The sequence below is a fragment of the Dermacentor variabilis genome, unplaced genomic scaffold (assembly GCF_050947875.1).
Source record: "Dermacentor variabilis isolate Ectoservices unplaced genomic scaffold, ASM5094787v1 scaffold_12, whole genome shotgun sequence".
NCBI classification, from domain to species: Eukaryota; Metazoa; Arthropoda; class Arachnida; order Ixodida; family Ixodidae; genus Dermacentor; species Dermacentor variabilis.
In genome coordinates, this window is record NW_027460280.1 from 19,900,554 (window position 1) to 19,915,356 (window position 14,803).

The window sequence follows — 14,803 nt, forward strand, 5'->3', positions numbered from 1 at the left end:
ATTTCGTGATTTGCAATGGCCAAACCATCTGAGGGTCACCTTTTCAGCAGCTCAGCATAAGTTCCATTAAGTTTTATTGTGATGGCGATATCTACAGTGATTCTGATTCTGATATCTCCAGCGTACAGGACGTATGTCATTCATGCGAATTTTTTCTCAGAGGAGCAGGCTGCCATTGTAATGTCTATTAATAGAATTTAGCCAAATGTGCATACTCGATTGGCAACCTGAGAAAGAAGCATGGAAGCTTAAGCAACAAGTTCGTATCCCCATATCACTCCAATCTAAGCAATCAGACCGCATCACGGTCTACGGGAACACTGAAATGGTGTCAGAAGGGTTATTTGATCTCGTGTGAGCGCCAAACCAACAGTCAGTCTATCGTATCATCCCTCGGCAGCAAGTGGCAACCGCCAATCGCAGCCATGGTACACCTGCTCCCTCCCTTCCCAAGTTTCGACCGTCGCTTTACAGACGCCAGCAATATTGGTGACGAATGGACCAAGTCGATAAAAAGGTACGAGAACTTTTTTTCAGCGAGTGACATCACGACAAATGCAAGCAAGAAAGCGCTCCTCCTGCACTACGTCGGTGAGGAAGTGTACGACATATTTCGCTCCCTCCCCGACAGCACTACGCAAGCTGCAACAGCTACAAGCACGACCCAGACCAAGCAGAGGCTATCGACGCCAGCATACGATGCCGCATGAGCGAAACTGTGTGCATAGTTTGCCCCGCGAATGAACTCGACATTTGGGATCTACAAATTTCGTCAAGCCCAGCAAAACCTTAGTCAGTCATTGGGCGCCTTCTACGAGCGCCGCCGGCAGCTTTCTCGCCACTGTAACTTCGAGAACGTCGACGCTGAAGTCCAGAACCAAATCATCCTCGCCACAACATCGTCTCGCCTTCGAAAATATGCAACGCTTCATTCCCTCACCTTACCGGACTTAAAGAGGGGAGGATGCTCGAAGATATCGAACGGGATGTATCTGACATTGAAAAGAACGTCGACAGCAATGCGGCGCTGCTCGCAGTGGACAAGCAAGGACAGCACCACGGCTAACACCAAATAAATGGGCAACAGATGCCACGACAGACCAATGCACTGCAACGACCTCGTGTCTAATCAGCACATTGTCGCAACTGCAGCGGCAAGTGGCCTCACGAAGGCGGACAATCAAGTTGTGCTACATGGGGCAAGATATGCAAGGCATGTAACAAGGTTGGTCACTTTGCACGATTCTGTCATTCAACGAGAAAAATGGTACAAGCAGTGGACTGTGACAATGGTCCAAACAGGAATTCGCAGGCAGTCTGCAGTAAAAAGTGTTCAAGTATCAAAGAACATGCTGCTACCTGTGACACAAGTTCAAGCAATCACAAGCATGTTTTTGTTGCCATGAGCTCACCTCAAGCAGGCCCATCTCCAAAAGTTATTGTCACTGTCAACAATGTGCCACTCTCATAATCGACACAGGTGCAACAGTGTCAATTGTTGGCGAAAATGACTTTAACAGCTATCGCCTCAAGGTAAAACTCCAGGAAACATTCATCAGAGTGTTCCCAAAAAGCCACATATCCACTTTAACTTCTAGGCAAAGCCTCTTCAACAATTAGATACAAAGATAACTGCACTGAAAAAGACATGTCATTCCAGGAAACTGTGCACCACCCTTAAGCTTCACAGCAGAATCCAACCTGGGGCTTGTCCAGATCACATACCAAGATAATCAGTATCGAGGTGACAAGTCAATCGTGGAAGCATACCCCAAATTGTTTAGTGGAGTTTGAAAACTCAAAAACGAGCACATTCACCTTTTTGTGGACGATACTGTCCCACCTGTTGCACAACCACACAGGCGTATTCCGTTTGCTTTACGTGACGCCACAGAAAAAAAATTTAACGCCTCCTGTCAGAAGACATAATTGAGCCAGCCATCGGACCTACACCGTGGGTGTCCTCTGTGGTTAATGTGCCAAACCACATCAGCCTGATGAAATTCAAATCTGCATTTACATGCGTGTTGAAAACATTCAACTTGAACGACATTTGTGCCCAACAGTGAATGACGTCATTGTTGCCTTAAATGGAGCAACAATATCCTCCAATCTTGACTTGAAGAATGGATATCATCAGTTGGAACTTGACCCTTCCTGAAGGCACCTCACCACGTTCTCAACACATGTCGGCTTGTTTCGCTACAAACGCCTGAACTTCAGTGTCAGCACTGCAGCTGAAATGTTTCAGAACACCATACGCCATGAGCTCAATGGCATCCGCAATGCCCTGAATGTTAGTGATGATATTCTTGTCTTTGAGCAAACAAAACTGGAGCATGACACCTCCTTGGAAGCCGTTCTGCAAGGACTCCAAGAAGCTGGATTGACGCTCAATGAAAAGAAGCGTCACTTTCATCAACGTGAATTGAAGTTTGTACTTATTTTTTCAGCTGATGGCGTTCGTCCTGATCCCAAGAAGATACCAGCTTTCCTACAAATTCAAACACCGCAGTCACCACAAAGTGAGGAGCCTGCTAGGAATGATCAACTATTCAGGCAGATTTCTGAGAAATCGTGCTGACCTCACACAGCCTTTACGTGAACTGGCATTGAAGAATGTTATATGGGAGTGGACAGAACAACAGCAGAACGCTCTTGAGAGACTAAAGCAAGCCATGTCCAATGCCTCCACCTTTGCTTACTTTGATCCATCCAAACCGACAGAACTGGTGGTAGAGGCAAGTCCACATGGAGTGGGTACTATTCTCACACAGCGTGACAATGAACACATTTTAGCGATAGCTTGTGCAAGTAGAGCGCTTACACCAATTGAAATCCGCCACTCCCAAATTTCACTTGAGATGCTCGCAGCTGTATGGGCCATGGAACACTTCTTTCTTTACCTTTGTGGAATCAGCTTTCTTTTGCTGACTGATCGCAAGCCTTTAATGAGCATACTGGGAAAGCCAAGATCATCACCATCTGCCCGCAATGAGCGCCTCGCTCTACGCATTCAACAGGACAAGTTTGGTGTACAAAACACTGCAAGAAGTAGTAACCCTTCCAATCACCTTTCCAAGCATCCAGTTCCCGAGACGAAAATGTGTGCCCGCATCGACAAGGTACCTGATGAGTATATCAACTTTATCCAGCGCCATAACATCCCAAACACCTTCTCGGTTCAAGAAATCGTTGACCCAACGAAAGCAGACCAGCAGCTACAGTCACTAATCAATGCTATCCAGCCCCCAACACTCAACAGCTGGGTCTCAGCTGAACTGAAGCCATTTGCATGTATAAAGACCGAACTAACAACAACGGTTGAGGGCCTCGTCCTTCGAGGAACACGCCTAGTTCTTCCCACTACCCTGCAGAAGCAAGCAGTGCTGCTCGCCCACAAGGGCCATCAAGGGATCGTCAAAACTAAACAAATGTTGAGAGAAAAAGTGTGGTTTCCAGACATAGATAAGCTCGTGCACACTTTGATTAAAAACTGCCTGCCATGTCAAGCAGCTGTTCCCTAAGCAAAGTAAGAACCACTTGCCATCACGGAACTACCCAGTGGTCCCTGAGAAGAAGCGTCAGTCAACTTTTGTGGTCCCTTCCTAGATGGAAAGTACGCTATGGTGGTGATAACTTCTCACGATACCCAGCGGTACAAGTCAGACACTCCACGAGGGCCAACAATATGCTTCCCCCCCCCCTGCGACAAGTGTTTTGCCAGTTCGCGATCCCTGACCAGGTTAAAAGTGACCACAGGCCACCGTTCCTAGGCAGAGAGTTTGCTGCACTCTCAAAAAGTTAGGATTTTGGCATTATCGGATCACACTTTTGTGGCATCAAGCTAATGGCGAAGCTGCACGGTTAATGAGAACATTGAAAAAGCGATTTATCACTAGTCAGCTTGAGAACACAGATTGGAAAGTAGAGCTCGACACTTTCCTGAGGTAATACAGGTCTTCAAAATACCTGATTACAGGAAGGTCACCGTATGAACTGCTATTTGGCAGACCGATGAGAAATCTTCTGCCTTGCTACGCTGAAGCTGCTTCGGAAACGGAAGACATAACCAAGTTGAAAAGAACTGTGCTGGAGAAAAAGGCGTACAACAAACAACATGCCCATGCACGAAGGCACACTCAACCACATCGCTTCTGTCTCAGTCAACGAGTCTTGTGCAAGCAAGACCGACAGACAAGTTCACTCCGCACTATTACAGACCCTTATATCATTGTCAGTGTTCATGGATCACAAATCAAGGCATCGAGAAGAAATAAAGTAATAACTCGCAACTCAAGGTTTTCAAAGATGCCTCTGGCCTTAAACAAGCGCTAGCCAAAACATCATTTGACTGTGATGACATCGTCTACCTACCTCAATGCCAGGTCCTGCATGACCTGTATTGCACCAGAGTTCTCCAACACAGCGCTACCCAAAGAGAAATAGAAAGCCTCCACGTCATCTTTATGATTGAGGGGAAGGGACGCAATATTCTTTTTTATAATCTTTTTCAAGTGTACGCCGCGATTTGTGGACTTAATAGAATTTATAGTTTGAAGAAATCGGAAACAGAAGTAAAGAAGGCGAGCTGAGGGCAGGTGGCACGGAAGCTGGAAGGGAAAAAGAACAAAACGAAAGAAAAACGCATTGTATGCGTTCATTTTCAGTGTTTTTTTCCCCTTTAAACATTATTGTCTTTGTAATGCCCACCTCCTTTGCTCTCAACGGCGAGTGGCAGTATTGAAAATAAAATTTAAAAAGTGTTAGGTGAAGAACGTGAGGAGGAGTTCGAGCGGCGAAGCCACGGTGGTAGCAGATCGAGTTCGACCCTCGGGGAGAGCTCCTGCCGTTGTTCATGCTACGGCCGGTGACCAAGGGCCAGATGCGGAGGCCTGTTCCGGGACCAAGGACGACGCCTGCTGAGCGGCTCCTGCCAGGGCGAAGTTGCTGAGGGTCGTTCCTGGTCGAGGCCTACCGAAGTGCTGCCTGCGTGGGTCGACCCTGGTTCGCGGTCCTCGTGAGTCGCGGCCGGACATCGCAGTGGTGTCCTCAACGTAGGCTGGCGCCGCATACGGTAGCGCAGCCGTATGCGCTACCGTATGCCGCAGCAACCGTGCCACCTCTGCCTCGGCCGTACCGTGCAACGACAAGCGAGCTGTCACGACCCAAACTATGAGTTGGTTTTTTGAACTCTTGACGCGCCGAACGCTGGTGTAGGACTGGTTGTCTTGACTAACTGTCCTTCTCTGGACTGAACGTCGCGTACAACTGTCTGAGCGTGAAGCTTGATCTGTGATGCTGTTTTGTTTTCTTGTCCTTTCCTTTCCTTTACCCATCGTTTTCTGTGTGAAGATTAAACATTTGTTTTTGTCTACTAGCGTTTGTTGCACATCCTTCCTCGTCCTAAGACACACAAACTAGTGACGAACATCCATAATCATCACAATGATTTCCAGACCTGACGTTGTGACTGTTTGTTGACAGGAGACGTTCATGACTTTTCAGCAGTCAAATGTTTTCTGCTTATGATTTTCTCAATCACATCGTGTGCGCATTCATTTAACTTTCCCCAAAGGGGGTAGTGAAGATCTATTAACAGCGTTCAGCCAAATTTGAATACTCGGTTGGCAACTTGGGAATAAAGCATGGAAGCTTAAGCAACAAGAAGGAATCACCGTATCACTCCAATCTAAGCAATCAGACCGCATCCTGGTCTACAGGAACACTGTAGTCGTGTATAACTTTAATTATTTAAAGTCTGCTGTTTTACGCGCCAAAACCACGATATGACTATTACGCCCGCCGTAGGGCGGGGGGGCTTAGCCACCTGGGGTTCTTTAACGTTGCGCGGGTACCTTTAGGGCTGCCGTTCGTGGGAGCACCTGGCAAAATGACAGCATGGCGTTCGGCTTGGTGAGTCGAAGACCTGCAAAGGCAAACCACAGACCTGTGGTTCCTTCTGATAGGCATACATTTCCACTCGGCAATCGACTAAATCTAGCCAAAAGCGGCATACAACAGAGGAGCAACCACAAAAGAGTGATGTTCTTTGCAGTCAATCCGGGCATCCTGGGACATAAATTTGAGTCCACGTTCGTGAGTGCCAAATAGCTCTTGTCAAATTCAGTGGCACTTCATTGGCTAGCTCGTTCGGTGCAACAAACACATTCAGTTGGTTACCCTCGGAAAGTGAGTCTACAAATCGAGGAATTCACAGCTCACTAGCGCGCCAGACGATGAGCCCGTCACTGGCGCTGCGGGCTCTTCGCAAATATCCCATGAGGCTTGTTTATTACTAGCCGTTTGCCGATCTCATAATATTTACGTACTAGTGACGCTTGCAGATGAATGGATGTTCCTTATACGCAGCCATCGTGGCGGCGAATTGCGCCTTGTAACACTCCCAGGGCTAGGCATATAAGGGCTGAAACGCGATACTCGGAGCACGTGGCTTTTTGCGCCACTGCTTGGGATAGATCGCGTACAATACAGTGCACGCTTGGGTGACGCATTATGTCCCAGCGCTTTCCCGTGACGCCATGTGGTCCGAGCATCGCGTTTCCATCACTGAGCACTCTACATAAAGGCTCGAGAAAATGAACGTAACTTGATTGGCATGCGTATAGATTTCGGCTCCCACCAATGGCAAAATTGTCGTTCACTTTCCGTCACCTATAATTTAACCCTTATCTATAATTAAAGTTAAATGAATCAACAGTTAATCTATCGCCGCGGTTTTTCTTGATATCGTTGCTTCTGAGGCCACCCAGGCCCTCATGGCCAAATGGCACTCGGAAAGCAACTCGAGCGCTGCAGTTCCTGAAATTCCACAGGTCATTATAGTTGCGCTGCGCGTCATTTCGTGGGGGTGCCACGATTACTGTCTCTCGATAATTTTCAGCGTTTATTTTTTTTTTGTCTACCACTCTGCACCTCAAGTCCGCGAATGAAGGATAATGGAGAACAACCAGTGCTCCTAGCGGCCTCGAGCTGGAAACAGCTGCGGTTCTTGTGAAAACGCTATTTTCGCTAATAGCTAATCAAGCAACTGTGCAACTAGCCCCCACATCCCACATGTGCACTACCGTGCAGGAAACCTGCACCAAATTGCGGGCAAAGCTTCAAGTATTGTGAGTAGTGTCCGAACTTGGAGACATTTCTGCGTACATTGCAGAGAAACTATGGTGTCACTGGGCATCCAACTGTTTTATCAACTTCAAGACAACTCTTGCAGCTCGTCACAACAGCGTCTTCGTAGTGAGTAACGCAGGGCGATCACAAACGCACCAAGTACATCAAGAATGAGCACACATTAGTCCCTCTTATGTCTGCATGTGTTCGCTCCCAGCTACTCACTATACGAAGATCTTGTACCAACAAGTCCAAATTCCTATCATCCTACCAACGGCTTATGTCGAAAAGGCCAAAATCCTGCTAGTATTACTATCATAATTACACAGTCGCAAAAGGATATGTAAAATTACATATATGAGCCTAGTGAGAACGACCACGTTCAGTCGAACTGTGGCTGAGTGGCTACAGCGAACGGCGTCCGAGCATACCGGTAAAGTCAACGTGAGTTCGGTCATCGATTCGGGACCTCGTGCACCATTTTTAACCCATTCTATCATGTGTTTGGCACACTCTGGCCAGAACTGACCCTAGCATCATAAAAAGCCAATCATCATCGGGAGCTCGTGTATTCACGGTAAGTCAGCTCAGTTCACTGATTGGTCGCATATGTTGCTCTCATCACGGGAATTAAACTGAGGAGTACTTCTGCTTGGGCAAGTTGGTGCGACACAATGCTAGCTTAAACAACGCACAACATTAAAACAAAAATACGCACAGGACGTGCACATGTCCTATGTGAGCGTGCATTTTTGTGTTCGTCTTTTCCCGCTGTTTAAGCTTGCCAAATGTTAAATTTCACACTGAAGCATGTACTAGGACCTTCCTGGTCGGTAGACGTGCCACTGTGGATGTGACATTGCTCCCTCTTCATCGTGCAAAGAGAATAGTCGCCCATCACTAAACAGGAGTAAGCAATGCTTGTCCCGACTGACATATGTGAAAGGGTTTAAAGCTTTGTGTTGCAGTTTTTGAGGAGATGTTGACTGAGAAATCTTTTGCGGGCATCGTGCACATTAATCAGCTTCCATTTCCCCAGTGCGCGGCTAGCCAACCGGAACGTGCTGTGGCTAACCTCACTGTCTTCACTCTTTGATTCATCTCTCTCAGGCGGGCTCAAGGAAATGGCACAGAATCCGTAGAAATTAGGCGCTCTCAATGCTCAACTTGGTCGCGACCGGCGGCATTAGCCAGCAAATTCGCAGGTTCAATTTTGACAGTAGAAGCGCTACTACACAATTAGACAACCTCTTCACGTAACAGCCCAGTTTTAAAGATCGGCAGGCTCAGCTCGACCTCCTAATAAATAGGACAGCACTTTTAGAGCTTAATTACAATAAGAAGGTTTCAAAAACGCAAGAACGGTGACGCCGTCTTTCTCAATTGGCATTCGCCGAGCCGAACTTCGGTGACGTTTGGTGGAATTAAAAGAAAGGTATACAAATTTAATGGCACTCTCTTTTGATATTTCTGCTGGTAGCACGACACCACGCGTTCTCATGTCCCTATTTATACGAAACGATGGCTGGAGAAACCTCTGATTCAGGGAAGAAAAACCACAAAAAGGCCGGCCGCCGAACGTGAAACGCGAAGGCCTGCGGTGGTCCCTTATATGCATAAGGTCACCCATCAACTCAAGAAAGTTTCCTTGGGCCTTTTCTGCGCCAAACAAGCTTTCAAAGCTATGCACCCGCACCTACGGAGAAAGCAGAGGAGGATGCCAAATTCCGCATGGGGCCTCATAGGTGTCGTGCGCTGTCGGCGTGCTTTATGCCATTCCACTCTCATGTGGTAAAACGTACGTTGGCCAGACAGGGCGTTGCGTCAATGAGCAACTCAGGGAGCATGCGCAAAAAGTAAACAAAAGTGTAAATTGAGGAGCGCACCTTGTTGCGCCTATAAACTCTTGCAGCAATTGTGAGGCGCGACTTGATCGGGCGTTGCTTCTTGGCAAAAGCAAGAATGAGCATGCGCGGCTAGCCTTACCGGCCTACCGCATAAAAAGACAAGGCGATAATTGCATCAGTGACACATCTTCGTCCCTGCACCCATCTGAATTTGAATTCCTACGTTTGTGCATGTAATAATTTGGCAGATCTCACTAATGTAATCTGTGCGCCTGCGTGGTTGTGTGGCCTAGGGTTTATACATGCATCGACGACAAAGAAATAAAGAAGTTGTTAGTCAGCGCCAGTGTGTGTCGTATCTTCCTTTTGTGGTCCGTCTTAGGTGTTTGCGCTGTAAGTTTAAGTTCAGAATTATGGACCAACTAGGCCCAAATGAAGTTTTACTTAATCGTTGCTATATATATATATATATATATATATATATATATATATATATATATATATATATATATATATATATATATATATATATAAACTTTGCTGCTAATCAAATAGCCAGGTCCCTGCAGGCGAGTGCACGTTTTTGCCGGTGCTGTATGCGTCCTTTCATGGATATTTTCCAAGTTCTTGCGTGTGGCATCAATAGCACTTACCCTGAGCGCAGCTGAACTCGAGCTCTAGCCCGCAGTGCCCAGCATAAGCCCTTTGCTTGTTCGCAGGTACAGCACCTGGTGATCACGCCCCATCTGTTCCTGTGCCCTATTTATGTTTAACTCTGTGCGCAACGGCCGACGGATAAGGCCAAGCGGATCCTTTGAGTCTTTTTTTTCATCAGCAACATCATTTTATTTTATGAAACCAATACAACAAAACATGGATTGGTCTCATAGCCAGCTCGGCTAGTGAAAGGGCCAAATACAAGATATTCACTAAAGAAATGGCAGACATTCAAACTACATGTACAAAAAGACGTGAGATACTACAATAGCGGTATTGCAAATATGTAAAGCGCATACATATTCTGAAAAACAACAAAAGATAGCTTTATGAATATGCAAAACCAAACACAAAGGTTCAAAAGTTCTGAACAGACAAGAAAAATATTTTTCAATAAGGCCGAAAAATTATGTTTCAGTTTCATGTCATCGGGAATCTTATTCCATATCTGAGCACCACTGTACTCTAATAGCCTTTGACCGTAAATGTTATGACAAGGCGGTAGGTTAAATCTATTATTAGCGGCGGCTCTTGTTTGTCTCAGCGGCGATATAAACATTGTAAGAGGAAATGGATCATTAGTTCTTATTACTCTGTTTTTTATTTGAGCTATCTTTAGTTTGTCTGCAACTGATACCGATAATATTTGCAGTTCTTGAAAGAGTGGTCGACTAGGGTCGGTTGTCTTCGCGAAGGTTATGGTACGAACAGCACGTTTCTGCAAGCGTAAAATTTCCATGTCAGGTGCACCGTTCTCGGCCGTCATATCGCTCAATAGGCCCGGTGTATAGGAATCGGATTATGTTAATTCAATCATAAGTTATTGTATTTAATTCAAACCCAGCTAATAAATTAATCGGAAGCGCGTTCCTTGATGCGCCTCCCCTGAGCATACTTCGGACTCCACGTCTCGAATTCCCGCGGGGGTCATCGGCGCGCACCGTACAGGTATACAGTAGGAAACCAGTCTTTTCAATTCAAAACAGCTTGGCCCGAGGCCAGTGCCTATAAATAAGGGTCCGCTGTACTCTCGTCTTTTGTGCTCTTTCTTTCAAAGACGTGCAGCGCCATTACGAAGGCTTACATGTCGCCGTCCTCGGGCGCCCTTGGCAAAGGCTCGGACGGCAGCTCCTCGTCCGACTCGTCCGGGCTCAGACCCGTCAGCTCCGGCTCCTCGTCGTCCTCCACGCCTTCGATGATGCCGCTCTCCTTGTCCGCACTACGACATAACCGCAGTATGCAAACACGCACTTTTCTCCCTGTGCTGCACTAGATCATGAGAAATAGCCTTGGAATAAATCGCTGCCTACTATATTCGCTAGTTCAGTGCAGCCCAGCAAGCCATTCAATCACAAGCAGCCAATGACTACGCTTCCATGTGTCTCAACGTCACCTAATTGCTGCTCGGTGCAGTAGCACGGTCCCGCACTGTGCCCATGGCATATTTCCGATGAAGATGCCTTAAGAGCTAGTAAATGAGGCATTTAAGTTAATCTTTTGGGATATATTGAGCCACGTTGCCAGCATTTCAAGAAATCGCCAAGTGCGTAATGATAAACAAATCAACAGAACAACTGTTTCTTAGTTGGACCAGATAGAGGTGCTGCTTCTTAATGGAAAACCTTCTTACGTTTCCTCGGAGACCTTAAAATTTTAATTTTTTATACTTAAAATATGGTAAATCACCTTGAATCCTGACTTATCAGACGCGTGAACTCTGAAGAGAGGTCACACCAGAGAGCAAGCGCGATGACCGAAGGCGCCTCGGCCATATGGGGCCTTCCATTATAGGAGGGGCCAAATTATCTTATGCCCTCGCCAACATCACGGCTTGTCCAACCGATGCAGTCGTGCTGTGGTGAAGTGTTGCACTACCGCAAATGACCGCGGTCGTCGGGAATTGTTTTCGACCGCGACAATCGCGGCCGGCGGCAGTGCTTCTGACCGACTCTAAAAGGAAACGTTGCTCTCCTGACATCTCGATTTGTGAGTCGAATAAGACGCAAATTGTTATATACTTTATAAGGCAGCTGGGTCAGATATAGATGCACTAGCTGACATAGCTCTACCCGTTGCGATGCAGCTTGCTCACAATCCATTTACCTACTCATTTATTCATCAGTAACAGTGTGAACCACACTCGGGTTATTACTCGAGCGGAAAATGAAAGTTTGAAATGACCGGACCGCATGGTGATCGGCGCCTTTTGCGACGCCGGTGAGCGCTAGTTCATCCCGACAAGGCTTGCTGCTAGCATTTCCTGCCGACAACAAGGCCGTCCGGCGCTTTCTGGGCTTCTGTGACGTATTGTCGCCGTTTCGTTGAAAACTTCTCGAAGCTAGCGGAACCTTTGACTTGCCTTACAAGGGACGACAGGGCATTTGCCCGTACGAATGAGCAACAGATGGCCTTTGCTCAACTATGACAACGCATGCAGTCATAACCCGTCCTGGCACATTTTGTCGGTGAGGCTGACATCGACGTGCATACTGACGTCAGTCGCATCGGTCTTCGCGCAGCTTGTCCAGTGCCAGTACGGCATTGGAGTAATAGCAGGCCCCGCACACTCTCAAGTTTCAGCGATCGCCATAGAGGGCGCAAAATCAAACGCGGCGCGTTGCAGCATAAAGCGCGTAAGTGGAGCTACTGTAATTAGGGTAATTCGTGTCTTTTCACAGGGCGCTCAACACGGCTCAATAGTTGATCTATAAATGTACATATAATAACCGACAAACATAGTCAACAGGTGTCTTTTTACAAATTAAGTAGGCAGTTGTTTTTATTGAACTTCTGTTATGAAAGTATGTGCTTTATTACTTCATTAACACGGCAAGCTGGGCGAGTTGGTGATTGAACATGTTCCTATGGGTGGGCAGCACAACCCGGACGAAGGACAAGAGGAAGTACACAATACGAGCGCAGACTAACAACTGGTTTATTATTTCAAGCAAGGAACTATAATATACAGACAATGTAAACACGTGTAAAGTGACGTTTACAATGGTGTTAGCCTATCTTGCCATTCAAAAAACCAGTTTCTTCCTCCTGCAGAGTGATAGAAGTTTGGCTGACGCATGCGCCTGAGTTCACATGTATGAAGTAGGCCTCTACAATCTGGCGGTGAATTTGATTCATATTTTTGTACAGTATTTCAGTTTGTTCAAACATGGGTTTGCATGAGCAAACTCTACAATGCGCGGCTAGATTAGAACCTGTTTCGTTCCTGATCGCACCTTGGTGCTCCCTAAGGCGGATGTTAAGGCAGCACCAAGGTGCGATCAGGAACGAAACAGGTTTTAATCTGGCCACGCATTGTAGTGTTTGCTCGTGCAAACCCATGTTTGAACAAACCGAAATACTGTAAAAAAATATGAATCAAGTTAACCGCGAGATTGTAGAGGCCTACTTCATGCATGTGACCTTAGGCGCATGCGTCAGCCAGACTTCTATCACTCCGCAGGATAAAGAAACTGATTTTTGAAAGGCAAGTTAGGCTAACACCCTTGTAAACGTCACTTTACACGTGTTTACATTTTCTGCGAATTATAGTTCCTTGCTTGAAATAATAAACGAGTTATTAGTTTGCGCTCGTATTGTATACCTTCTCTCGTCCTTCGACCGGGTTGCGCTGCCCACCCATAGGAACATGTTATTACTTGAATAGAGGTTTTGAGGCCTCACTGACGTGCAATAAGCAGTAGGCCATTCGTATCGATTGCAGTTGGGGTCGTTTATCAATGCAAATTGTACGGCTGTAATATTTGCGAACGGGGTGCTGGTCGTTTCCTTTGAGCAGCATCAAGCAGGTTCGCTTTAAAGCACTTTTCTTTTGATAACAATAATATATCATCCAGTTCATGCGTCCAACATTCGATAGCCGCCACCAAGCTTACGTGTTTAAAGACGGTGAATTTTATCAGCTGCGTCGTTTCACTAGCATTACTAGAGAGTACTAAATTGTATGAGGACTGCACGGCTTCTATCGTTAGTGGTCTGCCGCATCTGGCCGTGTAATGACATGTTCCTTGAAAAAAATGCTGCTAGCTAGCACGAAAATTCATCACTGCAATAGAGCACAGTCTGCTTGGAGGCCATCCACGAAAGCGAATTAACCTTGCAGCCTCCGGGCGTGTGCACCGGTGAGCCAAAAAGCAACGCTTCGCATTTTCAAATCTGAATTTCTGTGTATGTGAGGTGGATAAAACAGATTTCTGCGGTCATTTCTTAAAAGTGGAAAGTAATAACAATTATATAGTCATTGCTCTTCAAAGGCAATTCAAACGAGGCTCTTGTTATCTTCTTGTTATTTGTTTTCTTTGTTTGTTATTTTGCCACGTCGCTAAAATTCCTAACATTGAGTACAGCATAAATAACAAATAGTTCTCGCTGTTTCTGCATAACTGATACCGCGTGATAAATTCACTGCACATTAGTAGCAAATGTACCTCCGATGACACAGTTAGGTTAATTGCATTTGAGACATAATAACATCATTGTGTTTATAACTAGTAACTGGCGGAAACAATCGCCATCTAATCGAGCCTTGACTAAGCACAGCCCACACAATAACACCACTGAAATAAATGCAGATGCAAAACAATGTTACGTGCGTGCGTGCGTGTGCGCGCGTGTATGTGTGTGTGTGCGTGTGTGTTTGGACGATAAATGTATCCCAAAATCAAGAAAACGTATATAGCAGTCAACAGGAAGCTCGTGAGTCACTCTTAAAGGTGCTAGGCACTGACAAAACAAATTATTTCGGAAGACTGTTTTCGCAAGTCTTTCTCGTCACATTCTAAAACTACTAAAAAGTTATCAACAAATCTAAACCCACGTAGAACTTGCATGGGTGCTGGTCGTTGTGGCAACAGTCTGTCTAACTTTGCTAAGAAAATGTCACTCAAAACGGGAGCAACGCAGGATCCAATACAGATACCGTCCCTTTGTAAAAAGATGTCCCCGTTCCACTCCACATAAGTTTTTATGTTCATATGTTCATACTTATGTTCATAAGTTCTTACGTTATTCATCTTCAGCCAGTACTTGCACTACGCATCCAGTGAATAAATCTTCAGTTGTTTGTGCGCCCTGTGTACGTGCCGTTC

The 14,803-nt window shown here is 46.1% G+C and overlaps 1 protein-coding gene and 1 pseudogene across 1 annotated transcript in view; one reads left to right on the forward strand and one right to left on the reverse strand.

The window, feature by feature from the left end:
- LOC142566239 (uncharacterized) overlaps positions 1-14,803 on the reverse strand; it is a 137,648-nt gene that overhangs the window by 50,603 nt on the left and 72,242 nt on the right. The window contains exons 5-6 of the mRNA XM_075677079.1: positions 10,783-10,917; positions 5,859-5,929 (exon numbers count right to left, since the gene is read on the reverse strand). Coding sequence (XP_075533194.1) covers positions 5,859-5,929; positions 10,783-10,917 — 206 coding nt within the window. The remainder of the gene's footprint in view (positions 1-5,858; positions 5,930-10,782; positions 10,918-14,803) is intronic.
- LOC142566191 (uncharacterized) lies at positions 426-1,066 on the forward strand (annotated as a pseudogene).